This window comes from Microcaecilia unicolor, chromosome 7 (genome assembly GCF_901765095.1).
Source record: "Microcaecilia unicolor chromosome 7, aMicUni1.1, whole genome shotgun sequence".
NCBI lineage: Eukaryota > Metazoa > Chordata > Amphibia > Gymnophiona > Siphonopidae > Microcaecilia > Microcaecilia unicolor.
In genome coordinates this window covers 309,912,762-309,937,133 of record NC_044037.1, presented here as the reverse complement: position 1 = coordinate 309,937,133, position 24,372 = coordinate 309,912,762, and the positions used below count along the sequence as shown (strand labels likewise).

General features: G+C 43.0%; 1 protein-coding gene and 1 long non-coding RNA gene across 2 annotated transcripts in view; both read right to left on the bottom strand.

The window, feature by feature from the left end:
* The window catches only part of LOC115474858, a 12,715-nt gene extending 11,350 nt beyond the window's left edge, over positions 1 to 1,365 (bottom strand). Inside the window, exon 1 of the long non-coding RNA XR_003942921.1 lies at positions 1,282 to 1,365. This is a non-coding gene — a long non-coding RNA (uncharacterized LOC115474858). The remainder of the gene's footprint in view (positions 1 to 1,281) is intronic.
* LOC115475155 (unconventional myosin-X-like) overlaps positions 1 to 24,372 on the bottom strand; it is a 290,858-nt gene that overhangs the window by 137,041 nt on the left and 129,445 nt on the right. The window contains exons 26-27 of the mRNA XM_030210896.1: positions 16,651 to 16,746; positions 10,187 to 10,280 (exon numbers count right to left, since the gene is read on the bottom strand). Coding sequence (XP_030066756.1) covers positions 10,187 to 10,280; positions 16,651 to 16,746 — 190 coding nt within the window. The remainder of the gene's footprint in view (positions 1 to 10,186; positions 10,281 to 16,650; positions 16,747 to 24,372) is intronic.

Sequence of the window (24,372 nt, the reverse complement as noted above, 5' to 3'; positions counted from 1 at the left end):
AACAGTATTACTCACCCTGGTTTCCAAGTTCAAACAAGAAATTTCAATTGGCAACAAAATACTTCTTCTGCAGTTCGACCTATCCAGTGCATTTGACATGGTTGACCATGAAATTCTCACAAAACTGCTGGATAAGCTAGGGATCAGTAGAACATCATTAAATGGACAAAAGTTTCATCACCACCAGAAACTTATCAGGTCAAATCAACATCTTCAATATCGCCTGCGTGGCCATCAAAATGTGGAGTCCCCCAAGGCTCACCCCTATCCCCGATCCTCTTCAACCTCATGATGATTCCTCTGGCCAAATCCCTACCTAAATCTGGCCTAAATCCCTTCATCTACGCTGATGACATCACAGTATTCATCCCCTCCCAATCCAACCTCACAGAAATCTAGGATAAAAACCACTGCCATGAACATCCAACATCCTAGGCCAACGCTTTCAAGATGAAAATGAACAAAGAAAAAACTCAATGTCTAATCCTTTCATCACAACACTCTACTCTGCTCCCAACTACCCTGAACACCCCAGATGTTTCAATCCCAATATCCGACAATCTAAAATCCTAGGAGTAACATTAGACAAACACTTAACTTTAGACACTCATGCAAAAGCCACGATGAAGAAGATGTTCAACATGATGTGGGTACTGAAAAGAGTGAAACCATTCCTCCCACAGAAAACTTTCCGCAATCTAGTACAATCCACAGTACTTACCCATGCTGACTACTACAACAGCATCTTCATCGGTTGCAAAGCCCAAATCATGAAAAAAACTCCAAACTGCCCAAAACACAGCAGCAAGACTCATTTTTGGCAAATCACGTTTCAAAAGTGCAACACCACTTCGAGAAAAGCTACATTGGCTCCCTATCAAGGAACAAATAAACTTCAAAGCCAACACTATGATCCACAAGAGTCTCAATGGCAAATCTCCAAGCTACATGTCCAACCTGATCGATCTTCCAGCCAGGAACTGGTCCAACTCTTCTCGAACATATCTCAATCTTCGTCTTCTCAACTGTAAAGGCCTCAAATACAAAACCTACTACGCATCCAACTTCTCTGTTATAGGCAGCCAACTCTGGAACGCCATACCTCGACATATCCGAAAAACCAGCGAACACCTACCCTTCCGAAAGCTGCTGAAGACTTACCTATTCAAACAAGCCTACCCAAACGACCCTACAAAGTCTCGAACCTAACCCACACCACAAACAATACCCACACTCCAATCCTTTCCCCACATCGCATACTTTTCTCCCACTCTTTATAACTGTGTTATCTCCATGATACTTTATACCATACTGTGTATTATCTCTGTGATACTATGTACCATACTTTGTAAGCCGCACTGAACCTGCTATTGAGCGGGAAAGAGCGGGGTATAAATGCCACAAATAAATAAATAAATAAATAAATATTCTGCTACTGACCAATTTGGCTCTGTGAGGATTAAGAGCCCTAGATATATCTAGATTAAAATTGGAGACTGAAATTTACAACTTTTACTTTAAAATTTTCCCAACTTTTACTAACTTTCTAAAACTGAAATGTTATCAATAGAAATCAAACAAAATAAAACATGGAAAAGAAAATAAGATGATACCTTTTTTATTGGACATAACTTAATACATTTCTTGATTAGCTTTCAAAGGTTGCCCTTCTTCCTCAGATCGGAAATAAGCAAAACTTAAAACTGAAATAAAATCCCCCCCCCCCCCCCCCCCCCGTTTACTAAGCTGCACGCAAATGCCGAAACAGCTCATTCACTTTGTCTGGGCTATGTCGGCATTGCTGTGCGGCAGCCACTAGCATGGCTTAGTAAACAGGGGGGGGGGGGGGGGGTTGGTTCTCAGAGGAAGAGAATCTAATATAATAAAACGCACCCTCAACGTTCTGAGGACAACGTTCTGTGAAGCCCTGAAGCCCTGAAGCCATCTGACGTCACTGAGGCTGTAGGGTTCGTGGATTCGTGGTGTGAAGCCTTCAAGCCAGCCAGCCGTCTCTGCCCCGCCCTCGCGACAAAACAAACAAATCGGGAAGCGAAACGTCAGGGAAGAAGGCGGAACACAGCGAAGGGAAAGCTAGACGTCGGGAGCGCCGCCTCCTTCCCTGATGCTTCGTTGCCGGAAACGCCACGGAGGTAAATTGAAAAAGAAGAAAAAAAAAAAAAAAAACGATGCATGGATGCGAGGGGGGGGGGGGGGAGAAGAGGGCGGGCCAGGCTGGGACATGGGAGAGAGAGGAGCATGGATGCGAGGGGGGGTCATGGAAGGGAGAGAGGGGACTTGCTGGAAAAGGATGAATGGAGGCGGCAGGGGACAGAGGAGCATGGATGGGCATGGATTGGAAGGGCAGGACTCAGGGAGAGGGGAAATGCTGGATAGGGATGAATGGAGGGGACAGATGGGCATGGATGGATATGGATTGCAGGGCAGGGCTCAGGGAGAGAGGGGAATTGCTGGATAGGGATGAATAGAGGGGACAGATGGGCATGGATGGATATGGATTGCAGGGCAGGCCTCAGGCAGAGAGGGGAAATGCTGGATAGGGATGAATGGAGGGGGCAGGTAACAGAGAAACATGGATGGGCATGGATTGGAAGGGCAGGACTCAGGGAGAGGGGAAATGCTGGATAGGGATGAATGGAGGGGACAGATGGGCATGGATGGATATGGATTGCAGGGCAGGCCTCAGGCAGAGAGGGAAAATGCTGGATAGGGATGAATGGAGGGGCCAGGTGACAGAGAAACATGGATGGCCATGGATTGGGAGGGCAGGGCTCAGGGACAGAGGGGAATTGCTGGAAAGGGATGAATGGAGGGGGCAGGGGACAGAGGAGCATGGATGGGCATTGATTGGGAGGGCAGGGCTCAGAGAGAGAGGGGAATTGCTGGAAAAGGATGAATGGAGGGAGCAGGGGACAGATGGCCATGGATTGGGAGGGCACGGCTCACACTCTCTCTCTGATATGCAATGTCGTTCTAACTCTCACTCTCACACACTCTGTCTCACACTGTATCACATTCACTCTCTATGTGCCACACAGTCACTCACACACTCGCTTGGTCTCATACACTCACTCAAACAGAGAATCTGTGTCTCACACACACTCTCTCTCTCGCCCACACACACACACTCTCTCTCACACTGTGTCTCACATACACACTTGCACACACTCTCATTCTCACAAACACACTCACACCCAGACTCACTCTCTCTCTCACACACTCACACTTTCACTCTGACTCTCAAACAGTCACTCTCACATACACTCTCCCAAACATACACACTCCGAGGAAAACCTTGCTAGCGCCCGTTTCATTTGTGTCAGAAACGGGCCTTTTTTACTAGTTCCTACATGTTACTGCTTGATGGGTAAACATAACCACATGAATTGATTTAAATTTTACTTCTGAAAGCGTCAGATATTGCAAAAATATAATTGTGGGTAGAGCGCAATGAGCAATTAGAGGAAAGAGATGTAATGGGAGGAATAATATACATCTATGAACCAACATGTAGACTTTAACTGACATCAGGCTTCAGTAGGAAGCCAATGAAGGCTTCATAGTGATGGTGTCACCATCTGATCATTGATGTGGTAGTGCATAATAGATAGAGGGACTGATATTCAGAGCACAGGAGTTAGCCCGGCTGACTCCCGCGGATGGTGCTAATGTTGGATATTTAATGCCAGGTCATTTCCAGTGACCAGCATTGAATATCCAGCTTATTTTTGCCCAGTTTGAACTTAATCTGCCAAGCCGATAGTTGCCACTGGCCAGTTAAGTTCAAACCAGCCAAAGACATACCAGCTATACATGAAACCAAACATGGTCACCATATCCACCGTCTTCCGTAATCTGGTACAGTCATTAGTACTCAGTCATCTAGACTATTGCAACTCAATCTACGCAGGCTGCAAAGAGCATATACTCAAAAAACTCCAAACAGCCCAGAACACGGCAGCCAGACTCATATTCGGAAAACCAAAATACAAAAGTGCAAAACCCCTACGAGAGAAGCTACACTGGCTCCCACTCAAAGAACGCATCACGTTTAAAGTATGTACCTTAGTTCACAAAATCATCCATGGTGATGCCCCAAGCCTACATGTCAGACCTGATAGACCTACCACCCAGGAATGCTAAAAAATCATCTCGCACATTCCTTAATCTCCATTTCCCCAACTGTAAAGGTCTAAAATACAAATTAATGCACGCATCCACGTCTGTCAACGAGGCTGTTTTTTATTACAACAATATTCTATCATCTGCCTTAGACACTCTTGCACCTTTGATGACCCACCCTATAAGGCGTACAAAACCCCAACCTTGGCTGACTTCTAATATCCGCTACCTATGTTCCTGTACTAGCTCCGCCGAACGCCTCTGGCGGAAATCTCGGGCCCTTGCTGATTTCTTACACTTTAAGTTCATGCTGACCTCCTTCCAATCTGCTCTTTTACGCGCCAAACAGGATTATTATATCCAACTGACTAACTCTCTTGGCTCTAACCCTCGACTTCTCTTCACTACATTGAACTCTCTCCTCAAGGTGCCCCCTCCCCCAACTCCCCCTTCATTATCTCCTCAGACCCTTGCTGAACTCTTTCATGACAAGTTTCAAAAGATAAACCTTGCATTCTCTACCTCGCCACCTCTCCCTCCACTAGACCGTTCCCCTCTCTCTCCGTCCCCTCATTCCCTTTCCTCCTTTCCTGAAGTTACTATTGAGGAAACTACACTTCTCCTTTCTTCCTCAAAATGTACCACCTGTTCCTCTGATCCCATTCCCACCCACCTTCTTAATGTCCTCTCTCCTGCTCTTATTCCTTTATCTGTCACATTCTCAGCCTCTCATTTTCCACTGCGACCGTCCCTGCTGCCTTTAAACATGCTGTGGTCACACCTCTCCTTAAGAAGCCTTCACTTGACCCTACTTGTCCCTCTAATTACCGACCCATCTCCCTCCTTCCCTTTCTCTCCAAATTACTTGAGCGTGCTGTTCACCGCCGCTGCCTTGATTTCTCTCCTCACATGCTATTCTTGACCCACTACAATCTGGTTTTCGCCCTCTCCACTCAACCGAAACTGTGCTTACTAAAGTCTCCAATGACCTATTACTGGCTAAATCCAGAGGTCAATATTCCATCCTCTTTCTTCTTGATCATTCCGCTGCTTTTGACACTGTCGATCACAGCATACTTCTCGATACCCTGTCCTCACTTGGATTCCAGGGCTCTGTCCTTTCCTGGTTCTCTTCCTACCTCTCCCTCCGCACCTTTAGTGTTCACTCTGGTGGATCCTCTTCTACTTCAATCCCTCTGTCTGTCGGCGTACCTCAGGGTTCTGTTCTTGGTCCCCTCCTCTTTTCTATCTACACTTCTTCCCTTGGTTCATTAATCTCATCCCATGGCTTTTCCTACCATCTCAATGCTGATGACTCTCAAATCTACCTTTCTACCCCTGATATCTCACCTTGCATCCAAACCAAAGTTTCAGTGTGCTTGTCTGACATTGCTGTCTGGATGTCTCAATGCCACCTGAAATTAAATATGACCAAAACCGAGCTTCTCATTTTCCCCCCCAAACCCACCTCCCCGCTCCCCCCATTTTCTATTTCTGTTGATGGCTCTCTCATTATCCCTGTCTCCTCAGCTCGAAACCTTGGGGTTATCTTTGACTCTTCTCTTTCCTTCTCTGCTCATATCCAGCAGATCGCCAAGACCTGTCATTTCTTTCTTTACAACATCCGTAAAATCCGCCCCTTTCTTTCCGAGCACTCTACCAAAACCCTCATCCACACCCTTGTCACCTCTCGTTTGGACTACTGCAATCTGCTTCTTGCTGGCCTCCCACTTAGTCACCTCTCCCCTCTCCAGTCGATTCAAAACTCTGCTGCCCGTCTCGTCTTCCGCCAGGGTCGCTTTACTCATACTACCCCTCTCCTCAAGTCGCTTCACTGGCTCCCTATCCGTTTTCGCATCCTGTTCAAACTTCTTCTACTAACCTATAAATGTACTCACTCTGCTGCTCCCCAGTATCTCTCAACACTCATCCTTCCCTACACCCCTTCCCATGCACTCCGTTCCCTGGATAAATTCTTCTTATCTGTTCCCTTCTCCGCTACTGCCAACTCCAGACTTCGCTCCTTCTGTCTTGCTGCTCCCTATGCCTGGAATAGACTTCCTGAGCCCCTACGTCTTGCCCTATCCTTGACCATCTTTAAATCTAGATTGAAAGCCCACCTCTTTAACATTGCTTTTGACTCGTAACCACTTGTATCCACTCACCTCCACCTACCCTCCTCTCCTCTTTCCTCTACACATTAATGGATTTGTTTGCTTTATTTTTTTGTCTACTAGATTGTAAGCTCTTTGAGTAGGGACTGTCTTTCTTCTATGTTTGTGCAGCACTGCGTACGCTTTGTAGTGCTATAGAAATGCTAAATAGTAGTAGTAGTAGTAGTAACCTTTTCCTATATGAGCACGCAATTCTGGAACACGCTGCCATGCAACCTAAAAGCGATCTATGAACTGACCAACTTCCAAAAACAACTGAAGACCCATCTCTTTGACAAGATATACCACAGAGATCAACACATGTGAAACTCCCCATATATATCCAGAAATGTTTATAATGCCTTTTGTTATATTCTACCATGTATTCTATTACCATGCAACCCAAAATCCTTCTGTAATACCAAATATCTATTCTCTTCTTACTTCCACTATCCATGATGTATTGTAAGCCACATTGAGCCTGCAAAGAGGTGGGAAAACGTGGGATACAAATGCAATAAATAAATAAATAAAAATCGGCAAATAGCTGGTTATATCACGCGATATAACTGGCTAGCTGCTAGCCACTAACCAGCGATATTCAGCAGAAGATAGCCAGCTATCTCCCACTAAATCTCACCGGATAGCTGACCGTGATGGGGTTTATAGAAAACTGCCCCTCTTCCTTAAGAAAGATCCCTCTATAACTAACCAGGGCCACCTTCACAGCACAGGTTCCAGCATGGGAGGAAGTGAGCCAAGTGGGGTGGAGTTGAAACTGGGAATTTTAAAGGGAAGGGCCAGGCAGAGGCAAGGGAGGAAAAGGAGAAGCCCCAGCATATGTCCTGACTGAATAAATCTCACTGCTGTGACCTGGCTGAGGAAAGCCATTTAATTTATCAGACTGAGCTGCACAAGGTTTTGCTTTGAGGTCTGGCCAGAGCCAGACCTGAACCCCAGTGGAGAGCCATGGACTTGTCGGCTGTGTTTGGGGCATGGCAACCCCAACAGTCGCAAACTGTGCTTGGCCTGCTGCTAGAGGCCGTTAAGACTGAACACTGAACTGCAGAAGTTTCCCTACCGTATATCTTGGCCCTGTGAAAGGAACAGGCCGAGAATTCCCTTAAATAAATACTTATTTTTCATTCATACCTGTTGTCCAGCTGCATTATTCCACTGGCCCCTCGCCGCTCTCGCTCAGGGTCTCACACTGACTATGTACCATTTAATCAGCCAGGTGCCATTTTGGCTGGTCAAATGGTTTTGAATATCAGGGGGAGAGGCTTATTTTCAAAGCACCTAGATTTACAAAGTTACATAGGTTACTCACGTGACTTTGTAAGTGTGTGTTTTGAAAATGAGCACCATAGTGAATTGCAGTAATCTAGTTATGATACTACAAGTGCCTGAACCACCAATTGAAAGTGATCTTCATCAAACTACTTTGTATGTTGAAGCTGCTTTAATTTAATAAAGACTCTTCTAATTAGCTGTTTAATTTGTACCCTCATAGAAAGAGGGGAATCCAATAGGATCCCTAAAAACTCTCAATAAGGATTCTAAAACAAAATTCTTGTCTAAAATAGTAAGTGCATGATAAATTGGCTCTTTTAAAGGTATAATATTAAAACAGCATCAAACTACATATAATTCTCTCAAAATACATCCAAAGTACCAATCTTTCCAGGAGATGGCCAAAGAATGGAAGGAAAAATCCTCAAATGCTCTCCACACAATACAATCCCTTTAGAGCTGAAACTTTCATTATTGCCATAAAAAAACCTTCCAAGACGACCATCTTTAATGTTCAGTCAATATTCATTAAACATTCCAATTCACTTTTCAAAATCCATAGTACTTTCTACTTATCTTATTGAGTTCTGTTCATAATCTTTCAAAGAGCCATCTTTGTCTTTCACTCTGTAGTCTTAGGTTCCACAACGACAACTGACAATGACCAGCGTTTTGCTCTGCTACTTCAGGATACTGCCATCTTGGACTACAAAAATACAAAACAGAGATTTAATCACTCTAGGTTCTCTTTACTGAAAACTCTCAAAGTTGTTACAGCAAGAACAGAAGTGGATTTTTCGACTGAAGATGTTAGAACTTGCTGGTTTAAAGACCCGATTGAATGGTGTAATTTTTTCCTAAATAAAGTTTTTTTCAAAAGAAGTGTTTCGATTGGCTAGTTGGGAACTGAGCATCTGATGTCACATAATAAAGAAGGGAGCCATGTTGGCAGTTTTGCGATAGCCTTGTATAAGTCGCTTGAGTGTGCTATAAAGAAGCATGTAACATCTTTGAGAGTTTTCAATAAAGAGAATCTAGAGAGATTGAATCTCTGTTTTGTTTTTTTTGGCGTCCCAGATGGCAATATCCTGAAGCAGCAGAGCGAAATGCTGGCCAATGTCAGTTGGAAAATGCCAATACATCCCACTGATGTCCTTTTCCATGCATTAACCTGCATCCACCAGTACAGCTTACTGATCATGCAGAGTCTTAATGTTTCTGGTTATAGGCTCTGGTCTTTGCTTGTATTATGGTTTGGAAGGCTTGCATGTGCACCCTGGTATGCTTACTGTGTGAGACATTGGTTCAATATGTTTTTATTCCATTTGAGGAAGAAAACCAGAGGACAAAGCATAGTATTACCACAGAAAAACAGGGTGCAATCTTTATTATATCTTTCAAGGATCCTGTTTATCTGTAGTAATTCTGTTATTTGTCCTTTCATTCTATTTTACCTTTAATGATCATCCCGGAATGCAAAGAATACTGCATACATAATACAAAAGTAATGAAATCCCTTCAAATTAAGACACTGCTCCCATACTGTCTAGATCGTTGACATGCTGCCCTTTGCTTTTGCAGAGGCAACTCAATAATGCCTCCGTTGGAATGGTTGCCCATTCCTGATACTCCAGTTCATGGCTGATAATATTTTACATCCAGTGCGCCTTATTACTATATGTGCCGGAGTGAGTGGTTTAGTGACAGGTATCACCAAGACCACACTGGTGGTGCAGTTAGGCCTCCTTACAGCAGGTGGTGCTAAATGACCATCTGAGAGGCTATGTCAGAGGGGCAGTGCTCAGGCCAGGATGGTGTTAAATGCCGCGAGTCAGTGTAGAGTGAGAGAGGCCCTGAGCACAGAGGTCTCCTGGGCAAGGATCCTGACAAGGTGATCTCACTGAGGCTATAGACCTTGGATGCTGACTGAGAAATAGTCTGAAGCTTATGCTTGAAGGAATTCCAGGGTTGAGTGCTCATAAGAGAGAATCCCTTGGTTGTTGAACTATGATTGTATTGTATATGGAAGAGAATAGCCATGCCAGAGACAGACTAATGAAAATGCGATTGTGTTTGAGAGACTTCCATGATATTGAACCTGTGAGGAAACAGGCTTGTTTCTCTTGTATGTAGAAATAAAGTTTTCTTTTTTGACCTTACACTGTTCTCTGGTGTGTTTTATGACAGCTCCATGCTGCCATACCCTACACCACACGTTTTCTTTTGATATCTCTGGAAGAGGCAGCTCCTTCCATCAGCCGGGGTACCTATCTCACTATATAATAAAAATGCTCTTTGACATGATTAGTGACTTGGACGCTGACCATATGAGGGTAATTTTATAAAGCCATTTTCATGGATCACACGTTAGTTTACGCACTTTCAACAGCTGGTACTGCATATGCCTGGTAGTTATGTATAGCAATATTTCTCTCTTTGTCCATAAGCTCGGTCCCAGGATACTTTCATTCCACCTCAGGTATAAATCTTCTTCTTCACCCAAGAGCATGACTTTCTCAAGCACATCTTTGCTGCTTGGAAGACACTCAACAGCTACCCCAGAGAAGTACCAGATGGAAGCTTTCCTATAGATAACTCACCACAGCATTCTTTGGGTTGGCCTGCTCATCTCGCATGTCTTGCAGCTCTTGAGTTGTAGCACTGTGAACGCGACTCAGGACATTAAACCAATCGCTGTGGAGCAAGAAAGAGAAGAACATTTTAGAAACACACACTTGCGAAAGACAGGATTTGACTTGAAACCTAGAAAACAACTGATGAGAGAGTCCCAGGTGTGAGTAAGATACCAAGTCAATTTTGACCCATTTGATTCAGAAATTACAAGTATTTTTAAATTCATGCTTTTACTTCTATAGGAAATATTCCAGCCCTTCATATACTGCTGTTGTTTATTCAATTCATTACCTATTAACAGAAGCCTTGTTACCTGCTGTCTGGGCTCTGCAAAACTTCTGGTGATTGAGGGGAGCCTGTTGAACACCACATCGAGAAGCCCTGCATCAGTGTGATGTTATTGTTTCTACTTAAAATCAAGTCTCTCCACGGTATGGCCGTGCATTCAGGAATATTTTACGAATACTCTGGCGATAGTTTAGGATTATATGGTGATTAGAGCACCTGGTGGTAAGATGGAAAAGTCAAGCCTATATTATCCCATAATTCCTCTGGTCTGGTTCCTTTACCACACCCAATTGTTTTGCCAACAGAAGTAGCACTGGAGTAACCCCTTGAGGATAATGAGCTTCAGGAGGTTACCTTAAAAGATGTTTGGATTTTGCTTCAAAACACCAATTTGTTTTTGACTGGCAGTATGAAACAGACAGTGAATTTTTCATAAGCAGTATATGTTAAACTGTAGGATCAGGACTCTAGGTAACAACAAACTGAGAAGATATTTCAGAAAATAATCACTTATACGGTCTGTGCCAGAGCCGGTGGTGGGAGGCAGGGATAGTGCTGGGCAGACTTATACAGTCTGTGCCAGAGCTGGTGGTGGGAGGCGGGACTGGTAGTTGGGAGGCGAGGATAGTGCTGGGCAGACTTATTCAGTCTGTGCCAGAGCTGGTGGTGGGAGGCGGGACTGGTAGTTGGGAGGCGGGGATAGTGCTGGCCAGACTTATAGGGTCTGTGCCAGAGCTAGTGGTTGGGAGGCGGGGATAGGGCTGGCCAGACTTATACGGTCTGTGCACTGAAGAGGACAGTACAAATAAAAAAGTATTCCCCGGGGAATATGACCTACCTACCAGGATATATTCCAGCATTCCCTAGATCTGCAGTCACTTATATACACCGTCCATCACAGAGCACCACCTCATAAATTACCCAATGAGGAGTCCTGCACATATACAGGGCTCTGCTCATGTGCTTGGTCATTACCTCATGTTTTACCAACCATTATTCTTATAAGGTCAGCTAAAACTGGTTTGTAGAGATAATCATTATCAAGCCTCTGGCTACAGTGAACAGGATGTACTGAAGTTTGTAGCAAGAAGCCTCAGAAGAAACACTCACAAAGCACAAAGAAGCATAGTTGCATGACAAATTCCATAACACTCCAAAAGCAGATCCCCCTAACTTTACAGCCAGCACTTTGCCTCAGAACTACCGACAATGAGACCGCGCGACTGACCATAGCCGACTACTCTTCCTTTCTTTTCCTTATTTCTCTCAGTTTGCTTCTCTAAATTTTCATTTAGTATTGCCCTATTCCCAGACCCCTTTGTTACGACACAATAGGAAAAGACCATAACCTAAGCAACCGGAAACAAGACCAGGCATGACCCATGACCCCTCAAACTCCCTCCCAAAATGAACAATCCCAAAATGCATATCACATAAACCCTAATAAGCACACTCTCACTAACACTACTAATCACCACAAAAACCCTCACGACAGATGACTACAACATAACCCCAAACATTCGTACCCCATATCACCATTCTATCAACACCAAACTCCCACAAGACAAAGTCCACACTCACAAATGAACAGTAGCACCCAAATAACCAGTCAACAAGACAAACATCAAAACCAACCAACCAAAAAACCAACACGGAAAGGCACAAACCAATCTTGAAATCCCAACAACCATGAATTGATGAAAATTGCCAAAGAAATGACAAAAGAAGAGGACAACTATCTGCCAATACCAGTAGGATATATTTACTCCAGGTCAGTGGTAAACAAAACCAAAACAATCAAAGACTGGATACTAGAAGAAGACCTAGGACTACTCTTCCTAAACGAAACCTGGATACACGACAAAGAAGACCCCATAATACTAGACCTATGTCCCCCAGGATACAAAATAATACATTGGAGCAGAAAAGGAAAAAAAAGGAGGCGGCATTGCACTCATCTATAGATCTTTCTTCACAGTCGAAACCATTACAGAATCCATCACACCACAACTAGAAATCGCCTCAATCAAAATAGGAAACAAAACCCTACACAACCAACTGACATGCATCCTATTCTAAAGACCTCCAGGAAACTGGACAATGGCCCAAACCAGCATCATGGACTTCATCTCAAACTCCAGTCTAGCTAACCCCAACATCTTGATAATAGGAGACATTAACCTATACTTAGAGAATCAGAATTCCAAAAGCACCAAAGACTGTATAGAATTCCTACACCTCTGGGACTTCCAAAGATCAGAACTATCTACAACACACACCAAAGGACACACTCTAGATCTGATAGTGTACAGATGCTCAACAAACCAGGACTACAAAATACAGAACCAGAAATGGACAGAAACTCCCTGGTCTGACCACTTCAAACTGAACATGACCCTCTACTGGAAGAAACAAAAAAAAATCAACCCAACGCAACAAAAACACACATATAAATCATGAGGAAAGATCGGCGCAACCAAATTCTGGTCCTCAATATACAATGACCAATGGTCACCACCAACAGACACCACAGATTTCACAACATATTTCTTAAAAAGGTTGGTTTTAAGCATCTTAAAACTAACAAAACTAGATAAGGCTTTAATCCCATTTGTGATTGTGACCAAAAAACTGCTGCTTGATACATAAAAATTGTCTGGAATAATTTCCAACAACGAAGGACTGGGAGATATTAGAATGCTAGAATGTTGTATAAGGTGCATTCTCCCATATACTGGCCTACATATTAATGTCACCATATAGCCTGGTATACAATATTTTAAAAAGTAGGCTACCTAATTTGAACATAATCTGGCCCTCAACTGGAAGCCAACGAGTCATTACATAAAATGGAGTAATATGCCAAGAAACCTTTAATGAAAAAAATCAGATGGATGGCAGTATTCTGTATAGTTTGCAATCAATATAACAGATTCTTAGCCACCCCCAAATAAACTAGGTTACGATAGTCTAGTTTGCTCAAAACTAAAGGCTGAACTACTAGCTGAAACTGCTCGCGATTAATGTATTTTGTAATTCTTCTCAATTTCTGCATTACAAAATCTTTGTCGAGTGATTTATTTGTTCCATCATGGTCATCTTGCAATTGATGATAACCCCCAGAATCTTAATTGATTTTTATAGCATATATATTGTATTGTTCATTATAAATGTAAAATCATCATTAAACTCAACATCTTTCCCAATCCGCAAAAAATTGGTCTTTTCCTTACTAAGCTGCAGAAAATTCCTACCCATCTAAGTACCAATAAAAGACATACATCTTGTGACTTCTAGCAGTAAATCCTTTAGATCAGATCTAATTGGAAATATTATCTTAATGTCATCAGCATATATATAAGTTTGGTAACCAAGATTTTCCAATATGCTGAAATGTTTTGCCCAGTGTGAGGCAGAGGCCAAAAATGCAAACAGGATGCTAGGAATTATTAGGAAAGGAATGCAAAATAAGACAAAGAATATTATAATGTCTCTGTATCGCTGCATGGTGCAACCTCACCTTGAGTATTGCGTTCAATTCTGGTTGCCATATCTCAAAAAAGATATAGTGGAATTAGAAAAGGTTCGAAGAAGAGCGACCAAAAAGATAAAGCAGATGGAACTCCTCCCATTTGAGGAAAGGCTAAAGATGTTAGGACTCTTCAGCTTGCAAAAGAGAAGGCTAAGGGGGGATATGATTGAGATCTTTAAAATCCTGAGTGGTGTAGAATGGGTAGAAGTGAATTGGTTTTTAACTCATTCAAAAAGTATAAAGACCAGGGGACATTCAATGAAATTACATGGAAATACTTTTAAAACAAATAGGAGGAAATATTTTTTCACTCAAAGAATAGTTAAGTTATGGAACTCGCTGCCAGAGGATGTGGTAACAGCAGTTAGCGTATCTGGGTTTAAAAAAGGTTTTAACAAGTTCCTGGAGGAAAAGTCCATAGTCTGTTATTGAGATGGACATGGGGAAGCCACTGCTTGCCCTCGGATTGGTAACATGGAATGCTGCTACTAATTGGATTTCTGCCAGGTACTTGTGACCTGGATTGGCCAATGCTGGAAGTAGGATATTGGGCTACATGGACCATTGGTCTGACCCAGTATGGCTATTCTTATGTTCTTATCCCCTAAGTGTCTTGGGGCCATTGAGAATTGGTTAAATTTATTCTTACCTGTTAATTTCTTTTCCTTGAGTCCTGCTAGACCAGTTCACACCAGTGGGTTAAATCCCCCAACAAGAAGATAATAGTAGAGAAACACAGACTGTTTCCAGTGATATCACCAGTATGAGAACAGGTGCAGCTTGGAGCTAGTCAGTATAAATTTACAATGTCCATAAAAAGAAATAGTAAAACCTCTTGGGTGTTCTCTGAAACCTCTCCAGATTTCAAAACTCAATAAATAATTCTGTCAAGTTAATGAGAGCACTGAGAGAGCACAGTACAGTCACTGGGTAGTCTCCAACCCATGGTCTTCAGGGGCAGGATAATGGACTGATGTAGTGGGACTCAAAGAAAGGAAATTAACAGGTAAGTATAAATTTCACCTTCCTTATCATCCAGCTAAACCAGTCCAGACCAATGAGTTGCATCACAGCTCATATATTCAGGTAAGAGGAAGAAAAGGCTTCTTGGCAACTGTCCTGCCAAAGGCACTATTGCCTCAGGCCCACAAATCCAATTTATGCTTCTCAAAGGAATGAAGAGACACATGTCCTCTAGGAAAACAGCCAGGCCTCCACCCAGAAATGCCTTCAGCTCCAGTTGAATGGGCCCACAGTCTGACCAGGACTACTTCACTCACTAAAATGTAGGCAGGCTCAATGGCTGCCTTGATCAAGCATGCAGTCAATGCTTTAGATGCAACTTCTCATTTCTGTGGCCCTTGAAAAAAAATGAAAAGCCAGTCTTATCTCCTGACCTAATAAATTACTGCCAGGTACTTCAGCAACACTCTGCAAAAATCCAACTTATGTATTACCTGAGTTTTCTTACCTTTAGAACTACTAGACCAGTCCAGGGACCCATCTTAGGAGAATATTAATGGATGTGCTTCAATTTCTCAAATATTGTCCTAATTCTTATTTCCCAGTTCAAGGTGCTTCTGCTTTGCAATACTTTTAAAATCTATCTGATTGGTTTCTGAGGTAGCTCTTAACCTAGTTGTAGAACTGTGTATCAGAAAAGTAGAAAAGTGCCTTGTTAGTCAAAGGTAATGGAATAAGAAGTGTGAACATGAACATCATTGTTTTGTCAGTTACAATACTGAGGAGATAAGGCTGTATGATACCCTTATAGAGCAGAGTTCTTAACAATTGTTCTCTGTCTCCATCTGCTGGTTGGTGGACTTAACCCACATATTCTGGACCGGTCTAATAGGCTTAAAGGAAAAAAAAACTTATCAGGTAATATATAATTTCTCCTTCACTTTTATTGTACTGATCATATTTCTGATAAATTAATGGCCTATTGTGCTGTTTCCATGTGTACGTGACTGACACCGTAACATACTATGCTATTACTATAATTTTAATATTCCTATTTGCAAGCTTACCTCATTGTTTTAACTGTGTCTTATGCTGACATTCACTCATTTTACTATTATGCTGTTGCTACAATATAAGTTATGTCAAAAGCAATATCTCTTGTACACACTGCTTTGGGTGATTCAGGAACCTTACAGTGGGTGTGCCAGGATGGAAGAATGAAGTTACGTTCCCAATGCTAATTTCCAGGTGCACGAGAGAGCCACAGTATGGACTTGTGTGAAAAAAGTTTGTTTATGCCTGTCCAGGAGGACATTCCTATAGGGACATGGACAAATAAGGGACACTGATACTACTACTACTACTAAACATTTCTAGAGCGCTACTAGGGTTACGCAGCGCTGTACAGTTTAACAAAGAAGGACAGTCCCTGCTCGAAGGAGCTTACAATCTAAAGGACGAAATGTCAAGTTGGGGCAGTCAAGATTTCCTGAATAGAGGTGTAGTGGTTAGGTGCCGAAGGCGACATTGAAGAGGTGGGCTTTGAGCAAGGCTTTGAAGATGGGCAGGGAGGGGGCCTGGCGTATGGGCTCAGCTGAACAGTAACCAGCAACACAACTTAGTTTATTATTTTGTATATATGCATACCTGGCATCTTCTGGTGAATCTGCTATGATGTGATAAATTCTGTCCTCTGTCACTATATCCAGAGAATTTTCCTTTTCATGAATATCCATGATCCCTCTGAAAGATCCAGAACAGAATGATGAAATGCAGGGAACTAGAATCAATCACACAAAGCTGGGTGATGACAACATTAATCTGCATATGGTATCAGAGAACTCCGGCATAAAGTAAGAACACCACCTGCAGCCAAAAGGACCTTTTTGATATTTTAGAATTACTTCACTTTTCAAATTCAAGTTCTGGACAAGTCACAATTCAGGTACACTTGGCAGGTTCTTATCACAGAGAAGGCTTCCTGGGCAATGCAAGGTTAAATAACTTGCTCAAAGTCCGAAGTGTCATTAGTGAAGAAACTGGATGTGAACTCCGACATCCCTGTTCTCAGTCACTGACCACCACTAGGAGAGTATAGAAGTGGCCTAATGGTTAAGCCACCAGGCTGAGAACTAGGGAAGCCAGGGTTTAAATTCCACTGTGACTCCTTCTGATCTTGGGAAGTCACTTAACGCTCCATTGACTTAGGTACAAATGTAGATTGTGAGTCCTCCAGAGCCAGGGAGATACCTAGTGTACTGAAAAAAGGTGTAAACTGAATCCCAAACTGTTTTCCTTGCCATCCCCTAGATGAATATGGACCTTGACCCAGTACATGCTTTCAGTCCTCTCCAGAATGCTAGCCAAATGCTTAGAGCAGCAGGCTGAGAACCAGGAAACCAGATTTCAAACCCTGCTTCTCCCTCTGATGCTCCTTGGGACCATGGGCAAATCACTTCACCTTCCGTTGCCCCAGGTACAAATTAGGAGGAGTCAATATTCAGTCGGTAAGAGGCTTGCAAACCGCTTCGCTTCCAACCGAAGGCTGAACTAACCCTGGAAATTCCCAGCATGTAATTTCCAGGTATGACCACCAACCTGGAAGTTAATCAGGCAACGGACGATATTCAAACCAGTGTCCAGTTAACTATAAGAAGTTCGGTTTGCTGCCCTCACTTTATGTGATTATGTGGAGGGGCATAATCGAAGGGGCGCCCAAGTTTTCCTGAGGACGTCCTCGCAGGACGTCCCGGTGAAGGGGCGGGGAAACCCGTATTATCAAAATAAGATGGGCGGCCATCTTTCATTTCAATAATACGGTCCAGGACGCCCAAATCTCAACATTATGGTCGACCTTAGAGATGGTCATCCCCGGTTTTCGGTGATAATGGAAACCGAGGACGTCCATCTCAGAAACAACCAAATGCAAGCCCTTTGGTCGTGGGAGGAGCCAGCATTCGTAGTGCACTGGTCCCCCTGACATGCCAGGACACCAACCGGGCACTGCAGTGGACTTCACAAATTGCTCCCAGGTGCATAGCTCCCTTACCTTGGGTGCTGAGCCCCCCAACCCCCCCCCAAAAACCCACTCCCCACACTACCATACACTACCATAGCCCTAAGGGGTGAAGGGGGGCACCTACATGTGGTACAGTGGGTTTGTGGTGGGTTTTGAAGGGCTCACATTTACCACCACAAGTGTAACAGGTAGGGGGGGGGTGGGTCTGGGTCCGCCTGCCTGAAGTGCACTGCACCCACTAAAACTGCTCCAGGAACCTGCATACTGCTGTCAGGGAGCTGGGTATGACATTTGAGGCTGGCAAAAAATATTTGTAAAGTTTTTTTTTTTAGGGTGGGAGTGGGTTAGTGACCACTGAGGGAGTAAGGGGAGATCATCCCCGATTCCCTTCGGTGGTCATCTGGTCAGTTCGGGCACCTTTTTGAGGCTTGGTCTCAAGAAAAAATGGACCAAGTAAAGTTGGCCAAGTGCTCGTCAGGGACGCCCTTCTTCTTTCCATTATTGGCTGAGGATGCCCATGTGTTAAGCACGCCCCAGTCCTGCCTTCGCTATGCTTCCGACACGTCCCAGGCAACTTTGGTCGTCCCCACAATGGAAAGCAGTTGAGGACGCCCAAAATCGGCTTTCAATTATGCCAATTTGGGAGACCCTGGGAGAAGGACGCCCATCTCCCGATTTGTGTCGAAAGATGGGCGCCCTTCTCTTTCGAAAATGAGCCCATTAGTCAGTTAGTAGGTTGAAAATTGCTACTAACCAACCAAGCTTCCACTCTGTCCCGGACTGCCCATCAACTAGTTGGTTGCAGCCTCTCCTGGCCATTTAAATTGCTTTGAATACAAATCCCTAAGACTCTAAGGTAGATTCCACTTAGACAAGGAAAGAACTTGTATATCTGATTCTTGAGGGCAGGCAGGTGAGCTGGCCCTCAGAAAAAAGGTGCCGGTACGCTGTACCGGTGCGTATCGGCACAAAAAAAACAGCACTGATACTATGCCATACTTTGTATTGTTATTTGAATGTTATTACTGCTGTAATTGTGTATTGCTCATGTTTGATTATGCTTATTGTACACCGCCTTGAGTGAATTTCTTCAAGAAGGCGGTAAATAAATTCTAATAAGTAAGTAAGTAAGTAATGTACTTTGAGCTTCAGTTTGAAAAAGGTGAGCTACTAAATCTAAAAAAGTATATTGTTACACCTCAGTATTTTCCCTCCTTCATCAGAGATTACCACAGCTCATCCTGAGCTCATTATAGTAATGTTATCATTTTACATGACAATTGCCAGACAGCCTAGCTGGCTCCTTTATGACGAGTGCTTTACATGCTCAAGTTGACACTTCTAAAATATATATAAACAAAGATATATACACATATACGTACACGTAGAGAGAGTGGCATGTTTTGACCTGCGACTCTGGGTCAAATTTCTGGTTGTCCCAGATGTTTCTTAGTCTTACCATTTCTTCTCTTAGTTCTTGTACTTCTTTCACGAAGTACATTTATCACATGAAACCAGAATCTTGTCTTGGTCCAAGGGTTTGGTCTTGACAGTGGTAGAAGCTGTACTGAAAGCAGTAGCTTTAGGGGTTCTTTGTTTCTTTACCATAGTTCCAAATGTAGGGGATGTTGTACTTGTGATAATGAAATATGTAGCCTGCCACACTCCTGTTCTATGGGATATAGGGGGTAGGTAGTTAATGCATAGTTTTAGGGAAGAACTGAGAACCTTAACAGGTTCTAAGATTTACTGTGTGGGTGGAATTCAATGTATGTATCTGACTATTTGAAATTCAGTGATTGAGCTTTTTCCTTCAGGGTATTTTTTTTGCCTGATGTACCGTTGGTTGTACACCTAATTCAATAGATTAATCTTGCAAAGTAAGACCTAGAATAAATCTGATCCTGATCTATGGGTATAGCTGATTTTTTGATTATACTGCCAAAACAGTACTGCCAACAGCGAGAGATGCTTGATGAACAAGTTTAAGGAAGAGAAGGTAGATTGGTAGCCTGTGTGATATATAATGAGAATAGCAACCAATGGATATGTTAACAGAGGTTCTTTTTATCTAGAGCAGGAAGCCCTTGATGCTGAGTAGAAGCTGGTGATATACCGTGATAGTGAATGGTTTACTTTTCAGAAGCAGTTGTAATTTGGGTGGAGTTCATTGGGTGGATGAGTGGCCTAGTGGTTAGAGTGGTGGACTCTGGTCCTGGGGAACTGAGGAACTGAGTTCGATTCCTACTTCAGGCACAGGCAGCTCCTTGTGACTCTGGGCAAGTCACTTAACCCTCCATTGCCCCAGGTACAAATAAGTACCTGTATATAATATGTAAGCCGCATTGAGCCTGCCATGAGTTGGAAAGCGTGGGGTACAAATGTAACAAAAATAAAAAATCAGTAGTGTATTTAGGAAAGCTATAGGAAAGCTATTTAGGAAGTGTCAGTCTTGGGGTGGGTGGGCTTAAACTTAAAACCTGTGGACTATGTATGCTGTAAAACTTATCTCTAGAACTGTACTAAGCCACTTATCTACACATCTGGTTGGGATTAGGGGAAGACAAGGATAAGAAATGTACCAGAAATGCCCAAACCCACAGCTCTAAGGAAGGGATAACCAGAATTAATGCCAGAGCAAATCTTATCTGTGAGCTTCCTTCAGGCAGGAGTCAAGAAAGAGAGAGACCTGGTGGTTGCCTACAGCAGTCTCAAAACAGAAGCTTTAGCCCCACCTAAGCTTAACAAATTGTCTCCAACCAACCAGGTGGGAAAGGGGGAGGGCTCAGCACACTTTTAAGGAAAGGAGATCTAAAATAGAGTTATAGCAGTTTTTAAATCTGTACCCAGATTAACAGATATCAATAATCAAGTTAGAAATCAAACATAGCTATCAGACCACAATCACAATATTAGCTGAGCAGATCTTTTTCTTGAGTGCTGATCCCCAAGGTGGACCCTAGCATTAGGTAACTATGATTCGGATTATTCTTTCCAATGTGCATCACCTTGCATTTGTCCACATTAAATTTCATCTGCTATTTGGATGCCCAATCTTCCAATTTCCTAAGGTCTTCCTTCCTGCAATATTTAACAGTCTGCAAGTGTTTTAACAACCTTGAATAGTTTTGTGTCATCTGCAAATTTAATCACCTCACTCGTCATTCTGATTTCCATATCATTTATAAATATGTTAAATAGCACAGGTCCCAGTATTGATCCCTGTGGCACTCCATTGTTCACCCTCCTCCATTGAGAGAAATGGCCATTTCTCTCAAGAAGCAAATCATTTGCAAGATCCGAGACAACATGGTTTTACCAAAGGGAAATCGTGCCAAACGAATCTCATTGAATTCTTTAACTGGGTGACCAGAGAATTGAATCAAGGACGTGCTATGGACGTAATCTACTTAGATTTCAGCAAAGCTTTTTACACGGTTCCCCACAGGAGGCTCTTGAATAAACTAGACGGGCTGAAGATTGGTCCAAAGTGGTGAACTGGATTAGGAACTGGTTGACGGGCAGACGCCAGAGGGTGGTAGTAAATGGAGTTCGCTCGGAGGAGGGAAAGGTGAGTAGTGGAGTGCCTCAGGGATCGGTGCCGGGGCCGATTCTATTCAATATATTTGTAAGTGACATTGCCGAAGGGTTAGAAGGTAAAGTTTGCCTTTTGCGGATGACACAAAGTTTTGCAACAGAGTGGACACCCTGGAGGGAGTGGAAAACATGAAAAAAGGTCTGCGGAAGCTAGAAGAATGGTCTAAGGTTTGTCACTTAAAATTCAATGCGAAGAAATGCAAAGTGATGCACTTAGGGAGTAGAAATCCATGGGAGATGTATGTGTTAGGAGCATGGGCGTAGACTGGGGGGCGAGGGGGCACTGCCCCCCCAAATGACGATGACTGGAACGGGCGACTTTTACCCAAAGTCACAGCGACGAACGGGCAGGCAGCGCTGCGGTAGTAAAAGCAACAAGGCGGCAGGTTCGACTCCTTCCTTCACTTCCCTCCCTGCCCTCTGCGTCCCGCCTTCCTCTGATGTCATTTCCTTTCGGGCGGGTGGGACGTTGAGAGGGCAGGGAGGGAAGTGAAGGAAGGAGTCGAACCTGCCTCCTTCTTGCTTTTACTACCGCAGCGCTGCCTGCCCGTTCGTCGCTGCGACTTCGGGTAAAGGTTAGACAGCAAACACTAAAATTGTACTCCGCTTCTAAGAGAACCACAAATAAGGACCAAAGAAAATCAATGAAAAAGCACAGACAGCTCTCCCGTGTGACACTTATACTTTCGAGTGGTCATCTGGACTTCCGCCATCTTCAGGTACATAAGTTAGCTTGTCAACTTTATGAAACCTATAGCTAAATCATGATTTTGATTTAAAATCTATATGAAATATTGAAAATGTTCTTTCCAAAATACAGCTGAACTTGTATACTGACAAGGCCAGATATTTTGCTCCTAAAACACTTTAAATGTGTTTCTATGTTTAAATATTTTTTATTGATGACTAATCCAACTCAAACATAGAAATACAACCTTCAGGTTACAACTCGTCATCTGACATATAAATTTCTCCCTCTACCCCCCAACCCCCCACCCCCCTACCCTCCTTCCCTTACCTAAGTATCATATCTAGTATCTGGTTACACTTGTAGCTATGTATTCAACAAATAACTTCTTGCATTAGGGGGCAAAGACATTAGGAATGGGGACCATCTTAGCAAGTATCTATCCAAGTCCTGTCGGGGTTGATCCTTAAGGGCCAGCTTCTCCATCCTGAGCAAACACACCATCTGGGTACGCCATTGTATCATCGTGGGTACTTTAGTTGTCAACCAGTCTATTAGAATAGCCTTCTTTGCCATCAAGATAGCACGTTTCACAAAGTCAGTATATCCATTAGGTCTGTTCGCTCCCAATGCCAATCGTCCAAACTTAAATGTGTTTCTAATAGGCAAGAATACACTGGTTTACTTCTATCTACTACTACTACTACTACTACTATTTAGCATTTCTATAGCGCTACAAGGCATACGCAGCGCTGCACAAACATAGAAAAAAAGACAGTCCCTGCTCAAAGAGCTTACAATCTAATAGACAGTGCACAGTGCTCCTACCAGGTGCTGTGGAGGACTTGCAGCGTTCTGCATATCCTCACAGCTGCATCCGGGGTGACTCCCAAATCCACCCCGACAAGGATGGAGGGGAGGGAAGACAGAGGAAGTAGAAGCACATGGATGGAGGGGAGTAAGGAGAAATGTTGCATATGGATGGAGGGGAAACTGCTGAGTTTAAGGGCTGGTTTGGAACACGTTGAGGGCAGATACTGAAACTCGAGGAAGGATAGGGACAGGGCTACAGATGGTAGACAGGACACATAGGACACAGGAGGATGGTGGACATGGTGAGAGAAAAAATATCAGATGGAAAGAAGACACTGCATAAAACAGAAGACACTGGGACCAAAGCGAATAGATCAGACAACAAAGGTAGAAAAAATATTTTATTCAGAATTTATTAATTGGAATATGTCAGCTTTTGGAAATGTGAATCTGTGATATTTTGCATGTAAGTTTCAATTTTTCTGGTATTGCTGCATGCTGAGTCTGACTTCTTGAGTTAACTTTCCAGTTCAGTATTTTGCCTTCATATTTTTTGATTTCTAGTTCCTTGTGTCATGTCTGTTGTGTCATGTGTTTTTCATGTGTGATCAAGGTGCAGTATTCTGCTAGCATGTAGTATTTGCAGCCCATTTTGTTTTGATTTTTTTTTTTCACGAGGTAGTGTATTGGTGTTTTAGAGCCTAGTGTAATTACAGTTCTGCCTTTTCAAGCATAAGGTTGTAGCTTGTCCTGTCCTTGGAATTAGTGCTGTTATGGTTTAGTAAGGATACGAGTGTGTTTTTGCACAAGTTTGTGTATAGCATTTTGCAGTGGAGAGATTGTGGGATAATGTAATTATATTTAAAAATATCAATTTTTCCATTAAGTATGTATGTGGTTATACTGATGCAGGGCAGCTGTTGGGCATCAAGTGAATTCTAAGGCATTATTTTGTAGGATCCCAAGAGACGCTACTCAAACTTATATAGACAGTGCGTGCCCACCCATATTAGCTGTGGGCCCACCCAAACTCTCAGGTCTGGCTACGCCACTGGTCCATATATGGGATACAAATGCAATAAATAAATAAATAAATAAATAAAAGTCTTGTTCCTTCCTCTCTTATCTTTCTAACCTATTGATTCCTTAAAACCCTCCATGAACCCTTTGCTCCTCTCAGCTTATGCCGTCCTTCTCCATCTCATCTATGTTTAGACATCACATGTAATTCTGTTTTCAGCTATTTTGGATC